Source organism: Acyrthosiphon pisum, chromosome X (genome assembly GCF_005508785.2).
Source record: "Acyrthosiphon pisum isolate AL4f chromosome X, pea_aphid_22Mar2018_4r6ur, whole genome shotgun sequence".
Lineage (NCBI taxonomy): Eukaryota > Metazoa > Arthropoda > Insecta > Hemiptera > Aphididae > Acyrthosiphon > Acyrthosiphon pisum.
The window spans coordinates 131,306,267-131,327,042 of record NC_042493.1 but is presented as its reverse complement, the minus strand read 5'-3'; the positions used below and the strand labels follow the sequence as shown (position 1 = coordinate 131,327,042).

At 28.1% G+C, this 20,776-nt stretch overlaps 1 protein-coding gene and 2 long non-coding RNA genes across 3 annotated transcripts; 1 reads left to right on the top strand and 2 right to left on the bottom strand.

Moving 5' to 3' along the window:
* Positions 1-9,372: 9,372 nt before the first annotated feature.
* On the bottom strand, positions 9,373-11,972 carry LOC107883865. The gene is made up of 6 exons (XR_003838737.1): positions 11,787-11,972; positions 11,569-11,702; positions 10,644-10,721; positions 10,411-10,573; positions 9,623-9,840; positions 9,373-9,538 (listed from the first exon to the last, which is right to left on the bottom strand). It is a non-coding gene; the product is annotated as an uncharacterized LOC107883865 (long non-coding RNA).
* Positions 11,973-12,733: 761 nt separating this feature from the next.
* LOC115033408 lies at positions 12,734-14,932 on the bottom strand. Its single transcript, XR_003838736.1, has 4 exons — positions 14,594-14,932; positions 14,387-14,523; positions 14,141-14,328; positions 12,734-12,939 (listed from the first exon to the last, which is right to left on the bottom strand). It is a non-coding gene; the product is annotated as an uncharacterized LOC115033408 (long non-coding RNA).
* A 1,029-nt stretch (positions 14,933-15,961) lies between these two features.
* LOC100160723 lies at positions 15,962-20,527 on the top strand. The gene is made up of 5 exons (XM_001942660.5): positions 15,962-16,299; positions 19,116-19,212; positions 19,411-19,581; positions 19,777-19,947; positions 20,143-20,527. Exons 2-5 carry the CDS (start codon positions 19,166-19,168, stop codon positions 20,207-20,209), a joined length of 456 nt encoding a protein of 151 aa, XP_001942695.1. The 5' UTR covers positions 15,962-16,299; positions 19,116-19,165; the 3' UTR covers positions 20,210-20,527.
* Positions 20,528-20,776: the final 249 nt, after the last annotated feature.

Genomic DNA, 20,776 nt, shown 5'->3' with positions numbered 1-20,776 from the left:
ACTTGAAAATTTCACTGAATGTTTATATTAGCATTTTATATATACGATAAAATTTTTAAAATAATTTGACTCTTTTTGAGCTGTTTACGGACATTGTAAGTTTTCAATTTTTTTAGTTTTTTTTTTCTATAAATATCAATAAAGTTTTATCTGTTGGGCCAAAAAGTGTATAAATTTAATACAAAGCTCCTGATATATTGTTACAATATCAGTTGAAAAATATTAAAAATACATAGGCACAATTTTTTTTTATAAGCATTTAAAGATCAAATTTTGACAAAATTTATCAAATTTTAATTTGAAAAATTATTTTGTAGTTAAAAATTTATAAAATGTTCAATTTTTGTATCTAAGAATTGAAAATTTAAAACAAGATTCCACGTAAGTAATTAATTCTGTTACCAAAAAATCTAAAAAATACATTTACGCAGTTTATTTTTATAGTCATTTTAAGTACAAATTTGGACGAAATTACATATTAAAAACCTAGGATAACTATTTTAGTTATTTTGTTGTGATTGTATAATATTATTCGTGGGTACTTGAAACTTCTAAAGTATACTATTATATATCTATGATAGTACCACGGTTTTTTGTTGATGTATAACGCGTTATAAGTACCTAATAAATATTATGATATGATTAATTTGGAATTTATTATAGGTACCTAATATAATATTATGTCTTATACCTAGACTAACATACCGTCTCCGCTCAGAATCGTTTTTCTTATACAATGATATTATATCATTGAATTCAAATTTAATACCATCCATTATACAGTGACCCACTTGTAACCTACTGTACAGCAGAGCGAAATCCACTTACCCACCTTTTTATAATTTATCATGCTATCTAATTTGCTGTCGAAGAACGGGGCCCCTATTTATCTACAAATGGTCACTTATATTTTAGTGCTAGCTACTGATCACTGTAAAGTCATAGGTACGGATAAAAAATGGTCACTGGGTAGTGTCCCTTCGCATTATATTTTTAGGCTTTTTAAAATTTTTAAAATATTTAAATATTATATATGTTACGGGCAAAGTAGAAAATTGGGCATTGTGCACAGTGCCCGGTCACTGTGCACAATGCCCGTTTTTCGAGGGCAAAGTTGGAATAAGTTAACATTGTCCGGGCTTTGTATACGGTGCCCATTTAGATTTACGCACTATACAATATTGAATATATTACAAATAAATAAAACATTTTTTAATAATCATATAAGAACTTGAAATAAACGCTTCAGATATTACTTGCCTTTTAATAATTTTTAAATCTATTATCAAGTATGGAACCTCATAACAGAAAAATTCATATTTTTATCCAAAGGTGGTTTGACATGAACAAGATGAATTATATTATTTACTTAACTACCTATTTACTACTAAAAAGTTACCATAAAGATACCCATTATATTACTTTTATTTTGTACACACATAAACAACCTATTATAATTTGAGTTACCAAGGTGGACCCAATTTTTTTTTGGCATTTACCACGATTTAGTATTACAATATAAGTAATAATACAGTAGTAATGGCAGACTACGTCGTGGCAATATAATCATTCGATTTCGAATAGGTAGTGGTTTTATGATTAGATAATTAAATATTATCTAGATAACCTATACTGTTTGCAATTATGTGATGTAACTATGTGATCACTTTGTGTTTGAAATTACGGATCAGTTCGTATTATCGGCAGTCGTCATCGCGTACAGTGCGTACGCCATACAATAAGATAATCTAGTAAGTCGTGGTATCAAACGAATAAAATGTGTAAGAATGGTTTTTTAGTGTTATTGTTAAGCATAAAATATCATTCGACATAAATGTGTGCACTGTGCAGTAATCAATTCACTTTGCCCACATGAATCCGGGCGGGATACACTTTGCCCGGGCAATCTCGTACAATGCCCGGCCAAGGTATGAAAAAATTGAGTATTAAAACGGTCATTCTTACATTGCCCAAAATGTTCGAGCATTGTACATAGTGCCCGGACATTGTATAACAATGCCCAGGTTTCCTACTTTGCCCGTAACATATACATAGACGTTAGACCACAGGGCAGTGGCGCAAATAGGGGGGGGGCTCAGCCCCCTCAAAATATAATAGTATACCATTCTTAAAAGTATGTACCTATAAATTATAATTTTAAGAAAATTGTGTTGGGGCTTGAGCCATTTTCCTATTTTGCGCCACTGCCACAGGGCCCCTATACATTAACTTTGTCCGGGACCCCAAGAATCCTAATTGCGGCACTGTCTACTCAGGTTGGTTCTATGCCGCAATGCTGCCCGTGCATATCAATGGTCTATGAGGCATCAATGCATCATAAACCTATAATGGTATATCCCAAACTATTATAGCTATTTTTTTTCCAACAACAAAGGTTACGCGGCGTTATTAAAAAACCTCAAATTATTGGGAACCGCCCATAGTAAATTTAAAAACAAGTCCATATCGCTATATTATATACCACCAGTCGAAATTAGGAACTGAGAGTCCTGCAGTGTTGTCTCAGACTATTTCCCCCTAAAACAAGCGTCTGTCCGCAGGGTAGGTACCTATGCAAGCGCACACCTACGCTGCATATCCCGTGCGCACGCCTATGATTATATTATAGTAAAGGTGGGGGGCAAGTCAATGAAAATAATTAACTTAATTTAAGAGGACACATAAGTTAAAAGTTAACAGTTAACAAATTATAAATTTAACTCGATAAGTTAAAAGTTAATATAGAAAATAATATTAACTCGGTTAAAAAAAATATTAATCTATTTTTTTTAATTATAGTATGTAAATCACATAAAGAGTGAATGTGTCTTTTTAGTTTCAAATTTATAAATTATAAAAAACAATTTTATTGAATTTTTACCATAATGTACACTGCGTATAGTATACCCTTTTACTTTTACTTTACTATTATTTATTAATTTAAACTATACTCATCTCAAATTAATAATTTAACAAATATATTTTTTTATATAGTATAGCAATTGAATGTCATAATCCGAGAAGATGAGTAGGTACATGACCTTCATATGTAATTTTAATATTAACGAACAATTTCAAAATGATTTTAACTTGATGGATTTGTTTTAAATCAACTGAGAAAATCTAAGTTATTTCAACTGTAAATTAAACTAGTTAAGTTCATAAGTTGATTAGAAAATAAACTAACTAGTTAAATTAAAAAGTTATAAAAAAATTAATTTTTAAATTAACTTTAACTTTTTAACTAGTTAACGCCCACCTTTGATTATAAGTTGCATGATTGTAGGCGTCTCGTTTTGTGCAGGTACGTTGTAGCTATGTGATGATATTATGAAGTCGGCGAGTTATTGTTAAATTTGTGTTAAATATTATAACATAAAATACGTAATTTAATAATAATAATTATTATAATAATATGTAAGACGACGATAAAACATAATATGATAATTAGGGTTCGGATGTTCATGAAATTGCATATTTTTGTCTATTTGTCCAATTTATTGCTAACCTGGATACTAATTTAACTCATGTTCTACTGAATTGAATAATACTTTGCATGTTTTTGCATATTTAAGGATTTTGTATTTTAATTGCATATTTTGGGATTTCAAAAAAAAGGCTTATTTCAGTAGGTACATTTTTAAAAAAAAAACTATTTTAATTAAGGAACTACACAATTAATTCCACAATTTGTATATAAAAGTTTTATAGGTGGTAAGTACAATCTACCACGTATTGACGTAAAATATAAATATTTATAATCGACTATTACCGTGTTGATTCGGAACTACGGTACTTTATTAGATAACTTATATAGGCATATAGCAATAATAAAATAATGTAAATTAAAGTAAACAAAAAGCTATCTAAATTTAAAAATGTATTTTAAATTGTAGTAAATAAATAATAAAAAAGGTGGGTACGTGGATGTCGCTCTGCTGTACAGTAGATTACAAGTGGGTCACTGTATAATGGATAGTATTAAATTTGAATTCAATGATATAATATCACTGTATACGAAAAACGATTCTGAGCGGAGACGGTTTGTCAGTCTAGGTATTAGACATACCTATTATAGGTCTACTTATCTATAGTATTAAAAAAAAATTGACCTATAATAGGTATCAATAATAAATTCCAAATTAATAATATCACAATATCCATTAGGTAACGCGTTATACATCAACAACAAACCGTGGTACTATCATAGATATATAATAGTATACTTTAGAAGTTTCAAGTACCCACAAGTAATATTATACAATCACAACAAAATAACTAAAATAGTTATTCCAGGTTTTTTAATATGTAATTTCGCCCAAATTTGAACTTAAAATGACTATAAAAATAAACTGTGCTTATGTATTTCTTAGAATTTTTGGTAACAGGATTAAATATTTACGTGAAATCTTGTTTTAAATTTTCAATCCTTAGATATAAAAGTTGAACATTTTATAAATTTTTAACTACAAAATAATTATTCAATTTTAAATTTGATAAATTTTGTCAAAATTTCAACTTCAAATGCTTATAAAAAAAATGTGTGCCTATGTATTTTGAATATTTTATAATTGCTATTGTAACAATATATCAGGAGCCTTGCATTAAATTTTCACGCATTTTTACCAAACAAATAAAATTTTATTGATATTTATAGAAAAAAAAACGAATAAAATTGAAAACTGAAAAGTCCTAAACAGTTCAAACTAATCAACATATTTTGAAAATTATTTTTCGATTTTGTCGAAAACCGATGTAGCGTAAAAATTCCTGGTTTTCCATAATTTTCATCTTGTTTTTCCTGGCGCTTTTTAAAACTATTTGGAATTTTAAATTTTGACCTCCCCAATGCACCAACTAGATTCATTGTCTCATGGAACAAGGTACTATTCAATAAAATAAAAGTATTTTTACTGCTCCAAATAGTGGTGCCACACAAAAAAAAAATAAAAATAATAAAAAACACATCATTGCAAAATGATCTGTTACAAGCTTACACTCACCTAATTTACATTTTATGTACAGCATAGCAGAACCCACTTGCCAATCCTTTTTATTTATTTATTTTTATGAGCAATGTCGTTAAAGGTTAAACCACAAATATAAAAAAAAATTTTAAATATAAAAATTGTACCATCCATATATTTTATATTTTACAATTATACTATTATAAATTATATTCATATCCTTGGTTGACCATCATTGTCATGGGCGGTTTCTTTAACAATTTCTCCTTTAATGTTTGATCAAATACTTTATTATCAATATTTCCCTGTTTAATGTTTAATACTCATCACATTTAATAAATTTTATTGATATTTATAGAAAAAAAAAATAAAAAAATTGAAAAATGACAATGTCCGTAAGCAGCTCAAAAAGAGTCAAGTTATTTTCAAATTTTTATTGTGTATAGAAAATTCTAATATAAACATTCAGTGAAATTTTCAAGTATCTACAGTCATTCGTTTTTTAATTACAATAAAATAAGAAAATCGTTACGTAAGAAATCGAGTGAATATCAAATGTTGTAAAAATATAAATTTCAAACGCTCATAAAAATTTAATTTGAGTTTCTTATAGACATTTTTTTTTTTGATAAAGGTAGATTAACCTATAAGGAATCTTGTATTACATTTTAAAATCTTAGTTCTAAAAAGAAAAATTTTTACGAATTATTAACTCAATCGAAAAATTTTACTTTTGACCCCCCAAAGTACCAACTAGATTCACGCTTTCCTATCAGAAAAGGTACTGTTGAAGAAAATCCAAGTACTTTTACTGTCCTAAAAGGTGATGACAGACACAAAAAAAAATTTTAAAAAAATTAAAAATTAAAAAAAAAACACACATCATTGTAAAATCAATACATTCATCGTTCTACTCAGAATCTAAAAAATACTTCTAGGTAATAAAAATAATAATATAATATTTTTGTTTCATAAATTATAATAAAAAAATGTTGTGCATATTTTAATGTTTTTATTCGCTTAAAATACATATTTTTTTTATTTTTAGAGCATATTTTGATTGCATATATCGTAATTTTTTAGTGCATAAATGCATGCATATTACAGTAGTTTTAAGTGCATAAACATCCGAGCCCTAATGATAATATATCAATATAATATGGGAATGAGTAATGTAGTGTAATGTATTTAATTTGCTCGGCGCATAGTTACAGTGAAAGTGGTTGGAGGATAACGTATAATAGGTATAGGTATTATAGGTATACAACACTGCTGCTGAGCCAGATGAGTTTAAAATCACAAATTAGGTACACCATTCGCGCATAAAAATATTATCATTAAAGTTGATACCAGCTATTATGTAGTTTTAAAAGTGATATGACTTATATATTATTCACAAAGTATAGGTATAGGTATTTAGAATGTACCTATAGGTATATAATATTATTATACTGCCGGTATAGTGTACGCATGACAGGGTGTCGGCCGTCGGGTTATTATATTTTTAAAGATTAACAATAATTTTCTCGAAAAGTAATAATTTATTAGTAATAACGGTTTTGGAAATGCTTTTTGATAGATATATAATATTAAAATTTCAAAGTTATATAACATTTTTGAAGAAAATTTCATTTTTTACAATAGTTTTTATTGTTCTTGATTTTTATAAGATTTTACTATTTTGAATAACAGCATACATTTTGATTTCTAAGCAGAATATTCCTCAGAGAACTTAAAAAGGTAATATATAAAAATTAAAAATCAAATTTTGAACGAATAGTTCACATAGCTATAAGCTATTACTATTATAAGTATTTAAAGTTTTTATGAGAGGAAATTGTCCATAATATTTATTTATTTAGGTTAAGGTATCCCGTAAAACGTTGACCAGTTAATCAGTTCATCCAAACTTTAAACATTCCTAACTAACTAACTGCAGTTCATTTAAAATCCAATTTTTATATACCTATTGCGATAATCCTAATACTTATATTAGTATTCTGCTTCAGAATATGAAATTAAAACGTCTGTCATCTTATAAAAAGTTAAAAACAACAAAAATTAAAATAGTAAAATATTATATTTTTTCAAAAATGTTATGTTTGCAATGATTATAAATTATCTAAAAAAAATATTTTCAAAAACATTAAAACTTCTCGAGAAATTGAGGTGCATACTGCATAATAGGTACACTTTTAGATGAATGACCTAGTATGCACAAAATATTATTATATCGTCTTTGGTGGGTTGTATGTGCCCATCGTAGATGATGGGTCAAGCGATATGAATAAATAATAATAATAATAGTAAAAATAATACAATATTGTTGTCGGTGATGTTGAGTGGGACGGGGTGGGCTTTTATGGCATATCGGCGTGTACTTAAAATCGTATTTTTTTGAAAACGTTTTCGTCGCAGCCAAGTCTGACCCTGCACCAACATCATCAACTAACAGATAACACAATATATATTTATTCGAAAACATTCCATTAACGATGTTCAAACGTGTTTTCGTGGCACACCGAGGTTGGATTCCAGAGCCCGAGATGTGCACCCACGGTCTTTGTGGGGACCACACGATGTCGGCGACGACTACCTATTATGAAATTTCGATTATGAACAAGACAAGTATAATAATGATACATATGTTATTTTCGGGTTTTTATTATTATTATTATTTTTTTTTTTTGATAGCGTTATTTATCTTTTCAATAATAAGTTAGTTTACGTCACGTCATCTGCGATAATATAATCGTTTTAAAATTTCAATTCGCCAAATGCAAGAGCAGACGACCGTCTATACTTAGGATTTCGTCACGAGTCAGTTTTTCAAAAAAAAAAAGAAAAAAAGAAGAGCTGGTATAGTGACCCACGCATTATTGGAAATATACAAAACATGATTTTGCAACGTTACGCAACTCGGTCAGAGGACAACTTACACTAATAATAATAATATTATAATTCGCGCAGTATTCTACTATAGGTATAGACATCACGGAGAAGACTATACAAAATAATTAATAATCATTCATGAAATTCATCTATTACATATTATAGGTATTACCCATACCAAATAATACCAATTAACTCGACATTATAGGTATAGTCGCATCTTGGTCTTTTAGCAAATTATTTTGAGTTGATAATTCGTAAAAATTTTTCTTTTTAAATCTAAGATTTTTAAATGAAGTACAAGATTCATCATAAATTTGTCTAATTTTATAAAAAAAATCTCTACCGGAAATTCAAATTCAATTTTTATAAGCGTTAGAAGTTCAAAATTTAAAATCATTGACAAATACGAGTAGCTCACAGTTTTTGACGACCTACTTAATGCAATTTATATAATTTAATGGAAACAAAATATAATTATATATACAATAGTGGAATAGTATATAATAATATTATAAGACAAAAAAAAAATACAATTAAGGCAAGAGTTTAAGATAATTATTACTGTTATATTTGATATACTAAAATATATTACAGTTAAGAAGACACTATCCATGCATTGGTTGTCTCCGCCTTACAAACGTATGACATAGCAAATTTTGGTTTATTAGTTTCAATAGTGTGCTGTTAGCTTTGATATAATAGAATGAATTGACCTAATTCAAACTGTTAGCTAAGAAAATTATCTGTGCTTAAGCATATAAATGCAATAAATGGGTATGTGAAATATCAAAAACAAAAAAAATGCTCATCTCAATTGAAAATTAAAATGCTGAAAAAAGCCAACACGTGAGCACAGATAATGTTCTTACCTAAAAGTTTGATAGGTCAATTCATTCTAATATCAAAACTAACAGCACACTATTGAAACTAGTGAACAAAAATATGCATGTTGTACGAGTGTAAGACGTAGACGACAAATGCATGGGTAGTATCCACCCAATAGAAAATTATACAGCGTAAAACATTTTAAATGAAGATCTAGTCTCATATCATAGACCTATAAACTAATGGACAGCACATTGCACTCCACCCTGCCATCAATGCTAGACGATCATATAACCACATAACTGAAAGAGAAAGATTATAATGTAGTGAAGGAGCCCACATAAGGAACTGTATAGATACATATTTTTACTACTTTGTTTCTTTTCTTGCTAATTCTATATCGTACCCCTGACTTCTCTCTCTAGCGCTGTCCATTAGTTTATAGGTCTATGTCTCATAAGTCATAGACATATGAAGTACATAATAAAGTAATAAAATGTAATACAATTCTATAAATTCAGTTTTTAATTAATGAATAATTTAATTAAAATTATATATAAAATTAATTATATTTACGTTAAAATACTATTAAAAATATTGAAGAAATTAGTAAAATATTATAGTTTTAAAAGTAAAAACAATAACTTAATTAAAAATAATATAAAAATAAAAATTACAGCTGTAATATATGTTTCACACCAAATATTATTTTATTACCAATCTATTTTTCAAATTAATGTCCTTCTTCTCACGGCCATAATATGAAAACTGACATAATATTTTAGGAGTAAATGTCAAAGCCATTCTTCTTTCAAATATTTAATTCAATTGACGTTCCACTGACTGATGATCTATGGAGAACTTGTTTCAGTGAAAATGTAACTTCTTTATTATTAATACACAGGTAAATTTATATAACTAAATATATTACTTACAAACTGGTTCTGAAAAATATGTCAGAATAAATTGTTTTCCAAGGTTTGGATCGGAAATCTATTATTAATATCACATAATATGTAATATACTCAATTCCATAAGAGTTTGTGTGGTAGAACTTTCTTGTTATCTTTGAACAACTAAATCTAATTTTTCAATTATAGATCATGTTTCATTGCTATTAAGTAATTTATCAATCTTGTATGTTTTTCATATGCTAAATAAATTTAATTGAAAATCATAAATGTTTTAAAATATTATAGACACGTGAGAATTTATTGTTAAGAGGATGTCAGCGCACTATTTGTTTTCCCTTTCGGACGCAACAAAGACAAAATGCATTTATGCAGAATAATTTTTTTATTTTTTTAAGTAATCTAAAAATAAAATCACTCATTAGAAAAACGATGGAGAATAACATTTTTGAGGGTATTTCATATCGATTTGTCTAAATATTGTCTCAAAACAATTTAAACATAATTTGTTTTTATTTTGAAAGCTGAATACAGTGTCAAATAACAATAAAATATAAAATCGATAAGTCATACTCACAAAATATTATGCTCTATAATTTTTATAATAGTCGATTTTACACCAAGGTTACTCAAAAAGAATAAAAAAATATTTTAGTGTTCGTTCTATGTTACGCGTGGGTCTGAGAGAGAAAACAAATATTGTGCTAACAGCCTCTTAGTGTTTTACTATTAACAAAATATTAAATGAATGATACCAATAGGTGAAATCTCAACAGAACTATGTGGATGTATTTTTGTATTATTATACTAACCATTTGTTCAATGTTTATGAGTACTTATGCATTTTGTATATTTAGTGCATGACCAATTAATTTGGGAAAAAATAAGTTTTGGATGACAAACTAGTAATTTTCTGGACATAAGCTGTATTGGTACTTCACAATTTTTACTTCTTCACTAGTTTTAGTTCAAAATCTAGAAAATTCGGTGTAAAATTAAACATTAAAATACAAAATTTCTTAGAACTATGGATTTTAATACTTACCAGATTCGGTGTTGAACTCGGTGTGTTGAGGTAGGTTTCCTGTGATATTTTAATTGTGCTTACAGTTGAATTTATTACCTAAAATACAATATTAAATAATATATTAACAAAAATATTATCTTTAATTAACAAACATTAATTCCTATTTGGTATATTCAAATATGTACATTTTAAAATTTCAATTCAACAAATAATTTATAAACATTGTAACACAAATAGTGCTGTATCACTTAAAACTATTTTTAAGTGCAATATTATCATGTTACATTCGGTATAAATTAAATCTAGAATACTAAGAACGGAAAAACTACCAGTTAAATCAATTAAACCAGTTACATAAATTGTAAAACTGAGCCCTAAAATCATGACAAATTATATAGACATCATCACAGTTGTACTACTTTTGCGCAGTACATACGCATCTTCTTCACCTCCGGCCTATATCGTAGTTCTCTACTTCTCATTGGTTGAAGTTGTTCTATGCTATATATTATTTATGTATATGATTGACAGCCAATAAGAAATGGAGGACTACGATATAGGCGAAGTAAAGAGCGGAGGATGCGTATCAAAATGCTGTGATGATACCTATATAATTTGTCATCCTAAAATATTGTAAGGACACAAAACACTCTCTCTAGCGCTGTCCATTAGTTTATAGATAAGTCATAGACATATGAAGTACATAATAAAGTAATAAAATGTAATACAATTCTATAAATTCAGTTTTTAAATAATAAATAATTTGATTAAAATTATATATAAAATTAATTATATTTACGTTAAAAAACTATTAAAAATATTGAAGAAATTAGTAAAATATTATAGTTTTTACTAAAAAGTAAAAACAATAACTTAATTAAAAATAATATAAAAATAAAAATTACAGCTGTAATATGTTTCACACCAAATATTATTTTATTACCAATCTATTTTTCAAATTAATGTCCTTCTTCTCACGGCCATAATATGAAAACTGACATAATATTTTAGGAGTAAATGTCAGAGCCATTCTTCTTTCAAATATTTAATTCAATTGACGTTCCACTGACTGATGATCTATGGAGAACTTATTTCAGTGAAAATGTAACTACTTTAATAATAATACACAGGTAAATTTATATTACTAAATATATTACTTACAAACTGGTTCTGAAAGATATGTCTGAATCAATTGTTTTCCAAGGTTTGGATCGGTAATCTACTATTAATATCACATAATATGTAATATACTCAAATCCATAAGAGTTTGTGTGGTAGAAATGTCTTGATATCTTTAAACAACAAAATCAAATTTTTCATTTATTGATTATATTAATTCATTGCTATTAAGTAATTCATCAATCTTGTATATTTTTTATTTGTCAAAAGAATTTAATTGAAAATCATAAATGTTTTAAAATATTATAGATACATGAAAATTTATTTTTAATGTTTTACCATTAACAAATACAACTATTAAATTAATGATACAAAGAGGTGAAATCTCAACATAAGAATGCGGATTTATTTTTAATCGATACCAACCAATGTCTAATGTTTATGAGCAATATAATTTGTGCATTTTAAGAGCACGACCAGATAATATAGGAAAAACAAATTTCAGCCATCAAACTGGTCATTTTCTTAATGTGTGCGTTGTATTATGTTAACGAAAAAAAAAGTGTACCTCACATAAATCCTATACTGACTTAAATATATTATACTTAAGAGGGGCTATACAGGAATTTGTTGTCACCATCTTACAAATGCGTAACATACCAAATTTACGCTCAGCAGATTAAGTTTAGCTCCGTTAGTTTATAAATTAGAGTGAATCGACCTATTTTTAAACTGGATGGTAAGAATATTATCTGTGTTTTTTACGATTGTTCAATTGTTTAGCAAGTTTTGCGTATATAATATAGCGTAAATTAAAAATGATTACAACTCACTTAAAAACTGAACTATTGTAAAAAAAAAAAAAACCCCACACACAAACACAGATATCTTTACCATCAAGTTTCATTATAGGTAAATTTACTCAAATTTTTAAATTAACAGAGCTTAACGTGATCTGCTGAGCGTACAGTTGGTATGTTACGCACTTGTAAGACGGAGATAATAAATATCTGTGCAACGTCCTTTTGATATAAAACAAAAGCGAAAATAATGAATTAAATATTCGCCAGGATCTAAACTAGAATATGACATTTTTTTTATTATTTTTTAGATTTTATTTCTTCGGCCGATGATGAAAGATCAGCTCTGAACTTTTCAATCTTACATATTTTCTTCACAGCTCTACCAAAATTGCCTAAAACAAGAAGAACATTTTATTATTAAAATAATGAGAATTTTGACTTGATAGTAAGCCATAATAAATTAATAGTGTTCATATCCTGAAGTTGAGAGTTTGTCATATTTTGAATACTTGTAGCTCAAGTGTTACTTTTATAGAGAGTTTATGAAGTTAAGCTGCAATATATTGGTCAAATATTTGAAATTCGCTTACAGCATATTTTTGAGAATGTCATTGCTTTAATAGCATTATTAAATTATATCATTGTGTTTATTACTTTTACATTATATCTTAGATGAAGTGCGTTTAGGAGTCTTAGACACCGTGCGAACTATGAAATAGGGCACCCCATAGTCAACCAATTACAAACTAAATTATATTAATAAATTAAATGTGTATGATAGGTTTGGTTAGATAATTATGTTAATTCTGACTGAATAATTGTTTATCGTTACACATAATAATAGTAGGTATAACTCGTAAATTTATATTTGTTTCATTTTATTCTTTCAAGTGGTATTGTTTGAATAAAAATGATTACCAATAAAAAAAAAGTAGTCAAAAGATGGGTTGTGTTGTAAATTGTAGCAATACTAACATAACAGACTATAAAATGTTCAACTTCCCTAATAGACAACACGAAAAAGAAGTTCTTTGATTTAATTTACTTTTAACATTTATTCACATATTTATAGTGATTAAATATCTCTGCGTTTTTGTTGTGATAATATTATAATAAATTACTTTACATTTAATATTATTGATTAATTTGAATAATTATTAAAACGTGTTATAATTATCATATCTATAAATGAGTATAATTCTAAATCTTCTACACAAGTATTGCTTGATAGATGAATCATTTATATTGTAAATGTTAAACGTAAATATTGATACAACAGGTGCCTACAATAATAATATTATAGGCTTGCCTGTTTTTCTGAATTGAAACTTACTGGTTACACTAATTAAATTAATATAACAATTTAGGTTAGATAAATAAGTAAGTGGACTGTATTTGTTTTAATACTAGAAATAATGATACCTGACAATGATATAACGCAATTTCATACAGTTACGCAATTTTAACTGAACAATGTAATGACAATATGTATAGCACTGGGCTGTATAGTATAACAATACAATAAATATTAGACTAATGATGCTAGCCTCTTTGGCTGAAGTGTATAATAATTGTTTGTGTTGCACCACGTACCTTAGTGTGGCCTAGGTGCTTTATGGTCCTTTGTGTTCTGTTGTCAAATAATTTTAATATAAATTATACAATTTAAATAGCATGTTTGACAACGTCGAATTCTCAAAACAGAAACGTTCATTCAATCACAGCACGCTAGCACAAACAAGTATTACAAGTGATCAGTATAGCTGGTGATGATGTACATCCTAGAAAAAAACATATAATTAGAAAATAGTACAGGTCTGTTTGGAGAACGATACTCACAAAGTCACAGGACGACAAGTGTTTTTTGTGAAAACAAGTGGCTTACATATAGGTAGGTACATTTCACACACAAACATGAAGAGGACAATAGAAACAGTTATCGACAACAGACGACAATGAATATGTTGCCGGAGCACCTATGAGAAAATAACAAGTGAAAAAAATCGAAATAATCGACATTTTCGAGAAGAAAAATTTGATACGTACCGACTACCGTCTCACATCGAACCCCGAGTCCGATACAGGTCAGTGTATGTGCCGCTAGTATACTGCACGTGTAACTTCTTGAACGGTTAAAATTGATCCGATAAGTATCGATATACTAAAATTTCTTATTTGGAAATCATGGTTCATCGATTTCATTAGACTGGAGTAGGAACTGGACTAAATAATGGTATGAATTCCATGGAGCGGTATCTGAGTATACATAACCTAACCTACACAGTCTAACAGCTACCTGAAACTCGTGAAACATATTTCGATGACACTGAGTTCATAAAGAAAAATGTCATAAGCATAACAAAAATGAACACAAAACATGATAAATATACGTCGCTCGTATAGGTGGTTAGTTGTATTTCGTATTTGTTATCAAATAATATGTCCGGTATGGAAGATTACCTGTTTGCGATGTAGATAAAATGTCGGTCTTGTCACTTGTCGATAATGGGAACGATTGAAGTATTGAACTGAAACATATTTTGGAGTTATCACCCCGCACACCCGCCGACCATGTCGTGATCAGTCGTCTATAATATTATTGTGTTCGATCCATTGACCTATTATAAATATTATAAATTTATAATAGGTCAATGGTTCGATCAATCGCCGCGGGTATGTCAAGGCCACGCACTGTCTGATATTGACAATAATCATTATTACTCGTCCGGGCCACGGCCCACGGAGCCATGAGAACCCGGCAATATGGGCCAACTTTGTGGTTACTCTGTGGTTTTAAAATGTATTGGGTACTAGGGGCTTAGCCGAAGCCGTAATTTTCTGACGGCGAGTCGGCCGCCGACGATCGCCGGGTAGCGGCACGACATTCGGCGCATGTACTCCTGGTCGATATGAATTAAGCTCAATAATTATCGTTTCGGAGGGTAACAGCGACAACAACAACAACAACAACAACAACAACAACAACAAAATTAACAACAACAGTGACACCGATAATACAACGACTCATAACAACGACAATTTATGCTAGCAATGCTAGCAAATGCTGTAAATGATAAACAGTAGTATTTTGATGCTATAGTGATTACGTTCTGACAACAGGTACTCTCGTCGGCCCCGATCGCCGTTTGCTGCGCGCTCTCGCGGAGCAGTGGTTCCCCGGCTATCTTGTCGTATGCGTTCGTATTCTTATCACTCTGTGAGTTCCATCCATAGACCTATAAACTAATGGACAGCGCATTCCACTCCACCCTGCCTACAATGCCGGGCGATCATATAACCATATAACTGAGAGAGAAAAAACATTAAGTAGTGAAGGAGCACCGCATAAAGCCCGCATAGGACGTGTGTATACATTTTGCTACTTTGTCTCTTTTCTCACTCGACTATATCGTATCCTGACTTCTCTCTCTAAGCGCTGTCCATAGTTAATAGGTCTATGGTTCCATCCACTCGTTCTGTATGTTCCGTGATAAAGCGACCTAACTTGTTGAAGTTTGTACTTTGTAGTGCTTCATGTACGTCCGTGAGTTTTAATAAGACATCCTGTCATCGCGATATTTTGCATTCGGCCGTCGTCGGTATTATTAAAGAAAAAAGATAATTTTACTTAATTCTGTAGCGTACTTACGTTTTGCCTTTTGGATATAATAAACGTTGGAGATTGTATTGTGGCAATAATATCGGCCAATAAATTATCCAGCGTGAACGAGCAGTGCCCAAGTACCTACCTTGTAAGTTGTAATACCTAAATGTATCTCATATCATTATATCAATAGCTTATAGTTGGTATACAAAATAGGACGAACCCGGACGTATTGTCGCAGACTATTCGCCTCAGACCGTTTCGAAGCGAAGGGTTATACCATTGATGTGCCTACCTATCATTAACATAGGTACAACAATACTAAGATTATGAAATTTTTTCAAACCTCACAACCTGAATATTTCATGTGTTTATCCCCTATCATCATATTTTTGATTTTGAAATCGCAGTTTTAATACCCGTTTGTACATAAATGCGCAGCTCATAGGCATAGTGGTAAGAAACGGCAATTTAATTTGTGTTTCTTATCAGCTTAAACATTAATACGCAAATGGATGTGCTTAATATATCTTAATAATTTTAATTTTAGATGGAACTGAAATTGATTATTTAAATGCCACCAAAAATTATTATTTTTAATAATAATGAAAAGAATAAAAAGGTCAAATACCTAACTGCAAAGTGCAGACCATAGATGTATAAATATTTAGGTATATAGATATTTATAGGTCCATGTTGTAGATAGTAATGTTTTTCAATAATTGATTAATATGTTGTCTGCGCCAAAACATTACTTACAATCAACAATAGGTACTGTTAAATATATCTTAATAAATTAGGAGGAATTTTCAATTTGTCCTGCCTCTCAAATTTGGCACCCAGTTGATCACATCAATTGATTAATGATTACACACTTAGAAATAAAGAAAAACATATTATTTTTGTTGATTTATTATCTCATATTTGTATATTCTATATGTATGTAGTTCTGAAAAATATTTCTGGCATTATTTTGAGAGTAAAAACATTTTTTATATGAGTTTTAAAACATTATGTTGTATGCGGACCTTCAGCGATCAGCGAAAAGATAAAGGTTTAAATTATTTAAAACCATTAAGTTGAAGTCAATTTCAATAGTGAATGAGATAATAGGGTATTTTCAGTAATTATAAACTGTACAAAAGTCGTATATGTGTGTGTATGTGGCTGAGTGATGTAAAGGTGCTCTTTTATATAATACTTAGATCGTATTTTGTATATTGTAAAAGGTCACGATTCACGGCTATTAAGAGTGGTTTATGTCTATACATTGCTAATATAATATAATATAATATAATATAATTATAATGTAGTAAATATAATATAATATGCAATTGCAATCGCCATGGCTCTCAACAATATGTTATGATGTTGACTTGGTTTATGAGTTTGTAACTTAAGAGTTAAAAGGCAATGTTTAAATTTATTATAGATTTGTTAAACAAATTATAAATTACATGTAAATATGTTTCATATTTTTTTTGTTACATACACTAAACCAACTCTTAAAAATGTTCACTTGGAAGTTGGTGACTATAAACTTTTAGATATAATAAACATTTTATTTTATTTTTTATGGAAATGAAATATTTCAATAAAATAAATTTTATGAAATTTTAAAACCCTATGAACAGCATAAAAATATGAAAAATATTTGATTCATTTTGAGCTATTTACGAACAATTTCAAATTTTAATTGTTTTAGTTTTTTTCCTACAAATATCAATAAATTTGTATTTGTTTAGCCAAAAAGCGTGACAATTTAATACAAGGCCCCTGATATATTGTTACAATAGCTGTTGGAAAACATTAAAAATACATAAGCACAATGTTTTTGAATAATTATTTTAAGTTCAAATTTTGACAAAATAATAATTATTTTGTAGTTAAAAATTTATAAAATGTTCAACTTTTATAGCTAACAATTGAAAATTTAAAAAAAGGTTGAACGAAAATAGGTTATATATAAATTACTTTATTCACAATTATATCATCAATAATTAATATACTTAGTAATATCATAGGCTGACTGACCGTCTTTGCTCAGAATTGTTTTTCTTATACAATGATACTTATCATTGAATTTAAATTTAACACAATCCATTACAGCGACCCACCCGTAACCTACTGTACATCAGAGCGATACCTACTTGCTCATCTAATGTTATATTTGTAATTGTAGAATATAAAATTATACATAAAATACATAATATATAATTATATTAAAGTTTAGTTGAATGTAATTTTATATATTGGTTCAAGATATAACTATGTTTGGTATTAATTAATGTAGGTATACAATATTTGAAAATTCCAAGGTTCTTATGGTGAAAACAGTCATGAGGTAATATGATGTTATAACATTTATTTAGTAAAATTGAGAGGATCCTGATTTTATTTTTTTCACATTTTGATTCGAGTTTTGATTAAACTATTCAATAGACGGGATATTTTGAGGATGATTATTGTTGAGGGTGGGTGGTTACTTCTTATGTTTAGCTACACCTACATTTTTAAGGATAGCCGACACTGATAAAATGTTTATGATTTGAATTGAGAAACATATCGCAATTAATGTTTCAAAATCAAAAATGTAATAATTGGGGATAAACACATGAAATATTCAGGTTGTGTGGTTTGAAAAAATTAATAATCTTAGTGAATGTAGAATGAGATGTGTAATTAAGAACTAGTAATCCTTTTATCCTTTATAATAATAATATACTTCATTCCCGTTGCAAATTTTTCCTTGGAAGTTGGTAAATTTTTGGAACGTGGTATTTAAAAAAAAAAAAAATACTAGATACTAACTAAATTTTAAATACATAAGTGTTTTCATTATTTATGGTAGTCCAAAGTTTTACAAAAAAAATAAGTAGAAATTCACACCCTACAAACTCCTTTTATGACCAAATGACAGGTTTGATATAATAGGTACCTAATTGTAATGGTTTATGTTCACAGTACCAAATAGAAAAACAAACAATAAAACAATAGAGAGGATATAATTAAACATGGAACCGTTAAGAACAACATCTGATGATTCTGGGATAAATTCCAAGTGAGCTAATACATATTATAATAGGTATAAGTGTAGCATTTTATTACAAAAAATGTTATTTGGACCTACATTTTGAAAGCATTTTATTTTATAAAACTAGTTTTTTTGTGTATATTATATATTAATTTGTGTCTAGTATCTAATTTATAATTTAGTAACCTATTAATCAAAAAATGATTTTTTGACATTTTCTTTTAGGTTTTATGTTATGATACGCAGAAGTAGAGAGTTATCAATTCCGCTTATTAGATGTGATCATCAAGTATCTAATACAAATGTTAAACAGAAAAATATTGATAAGCAAAAAATTGTCAATGAATCAGACGGTTCATTGAGAACAACATTTGAAGAATCTGCCATAAATTCCAAGTGAGCTAATACATTATATTATAAGTGTAGCATTCTATTACACAAAATGTAATTTGAACCTACATTTTGAAAGCATTTTATTTTATAAAACTTGTTTTTTTGATAATTTATGTGTTACTAAATTTTTGTAAAATATCTAATTTATAAATTAGTAACCTATTAATTAAAAATTAATTTTTTGACACTTTCTTTTAGATTTTATGATATGATACGCAGATGTAGAGAGTTATCAATTCCACTTATTAGATGTGATCATCAAGTATCTAATACAAATGTTAAACAGGGAAATATTGATAATCAAAAAATTGTTAATGAATCAGACCGTTCGTTAAGAACAACATTTGATGAATCTGCGATAAATTCCAAGTGAGCTAATACATTATATTATTAGCGTAGCATTGTATTACACAAAATATAATTAGGACCTACATTTTGAAAACATTTTATTTTATAAAACTAGTTTTTTTGATAATTTATGTATTATTAAATGTGTGTATAGTATCTAGTTTATAAATTAGTAACCTATTAATCAAAAATTCATTTTTTGACATTTTCTTTTAGGTTTTATGATATAATGCACGATACTAGAGTGTTATCAATTCCACTTATTAAATGTGATGAGTATTAAACATTAAACAGGGAAATATTGATAATAAAGTATTTGATCAAACAATTAAAGGAGAAATTGTTAAAGGAACCACCCATGACAATGATGGTCAACCAAGGATATGAATATAATTTATAATAGTATAATTGTAAAATATAAAATATATGGATGGTACAATTTTTATATTTAAAATTTTTTTTTTATATTTGTGGTTTAACCTTTAACGACATTGCTCATAAAAATAAATAAATAAAAAGGATTGGCAAGTGGGTTCTGCTATGCTGTACATAAAATGTAAATTAGGTGAGTGTAAGCTTGTAACAGATGTGTTAAATTTTATTTCGATGATATAAAATGATAGTACCTATTTGAAAAATGATTCTTAGCTTTCAGTTGGTCAACCTATATTTCTAAGTAAATATATTTTATGATTGTATTTGAATGCCATTAAAGTGTCTATTTGTAAAACAGTAGGTTGGATAACATTTTTTCCTAAAACTTTGTATTTGAAAATGTAATTTTCTTTATAAAATATGATCATATAATTATACAAATAGGTACTTAAAATATTTCAAAGAGATATCCACA

Bases quoted from the DNA above. Each gene is read 5' to 3' on its own strand.
- LOC100160723 (XM_001942660.5), top strand. From the start codon at position 19,166: ATGGAACCGTTAAGAACAACATCTGATGATTCTGGGATAAATTCCAA. The intron at 19,213-19,410 runs GTGAGCTAATAC...ATTTTCTTTTAG, and splicing joins GATTCTGGGATAAATTCCAA to GTTTTATGTTATGATACGCA. The intron at 19,948-20,142 runs GTGAGCTAATAC...ATTTTCTTTTAG, and splicing joins GAATCTGCGATAAATTCCAA to GTTTTATGATATAATGCACG.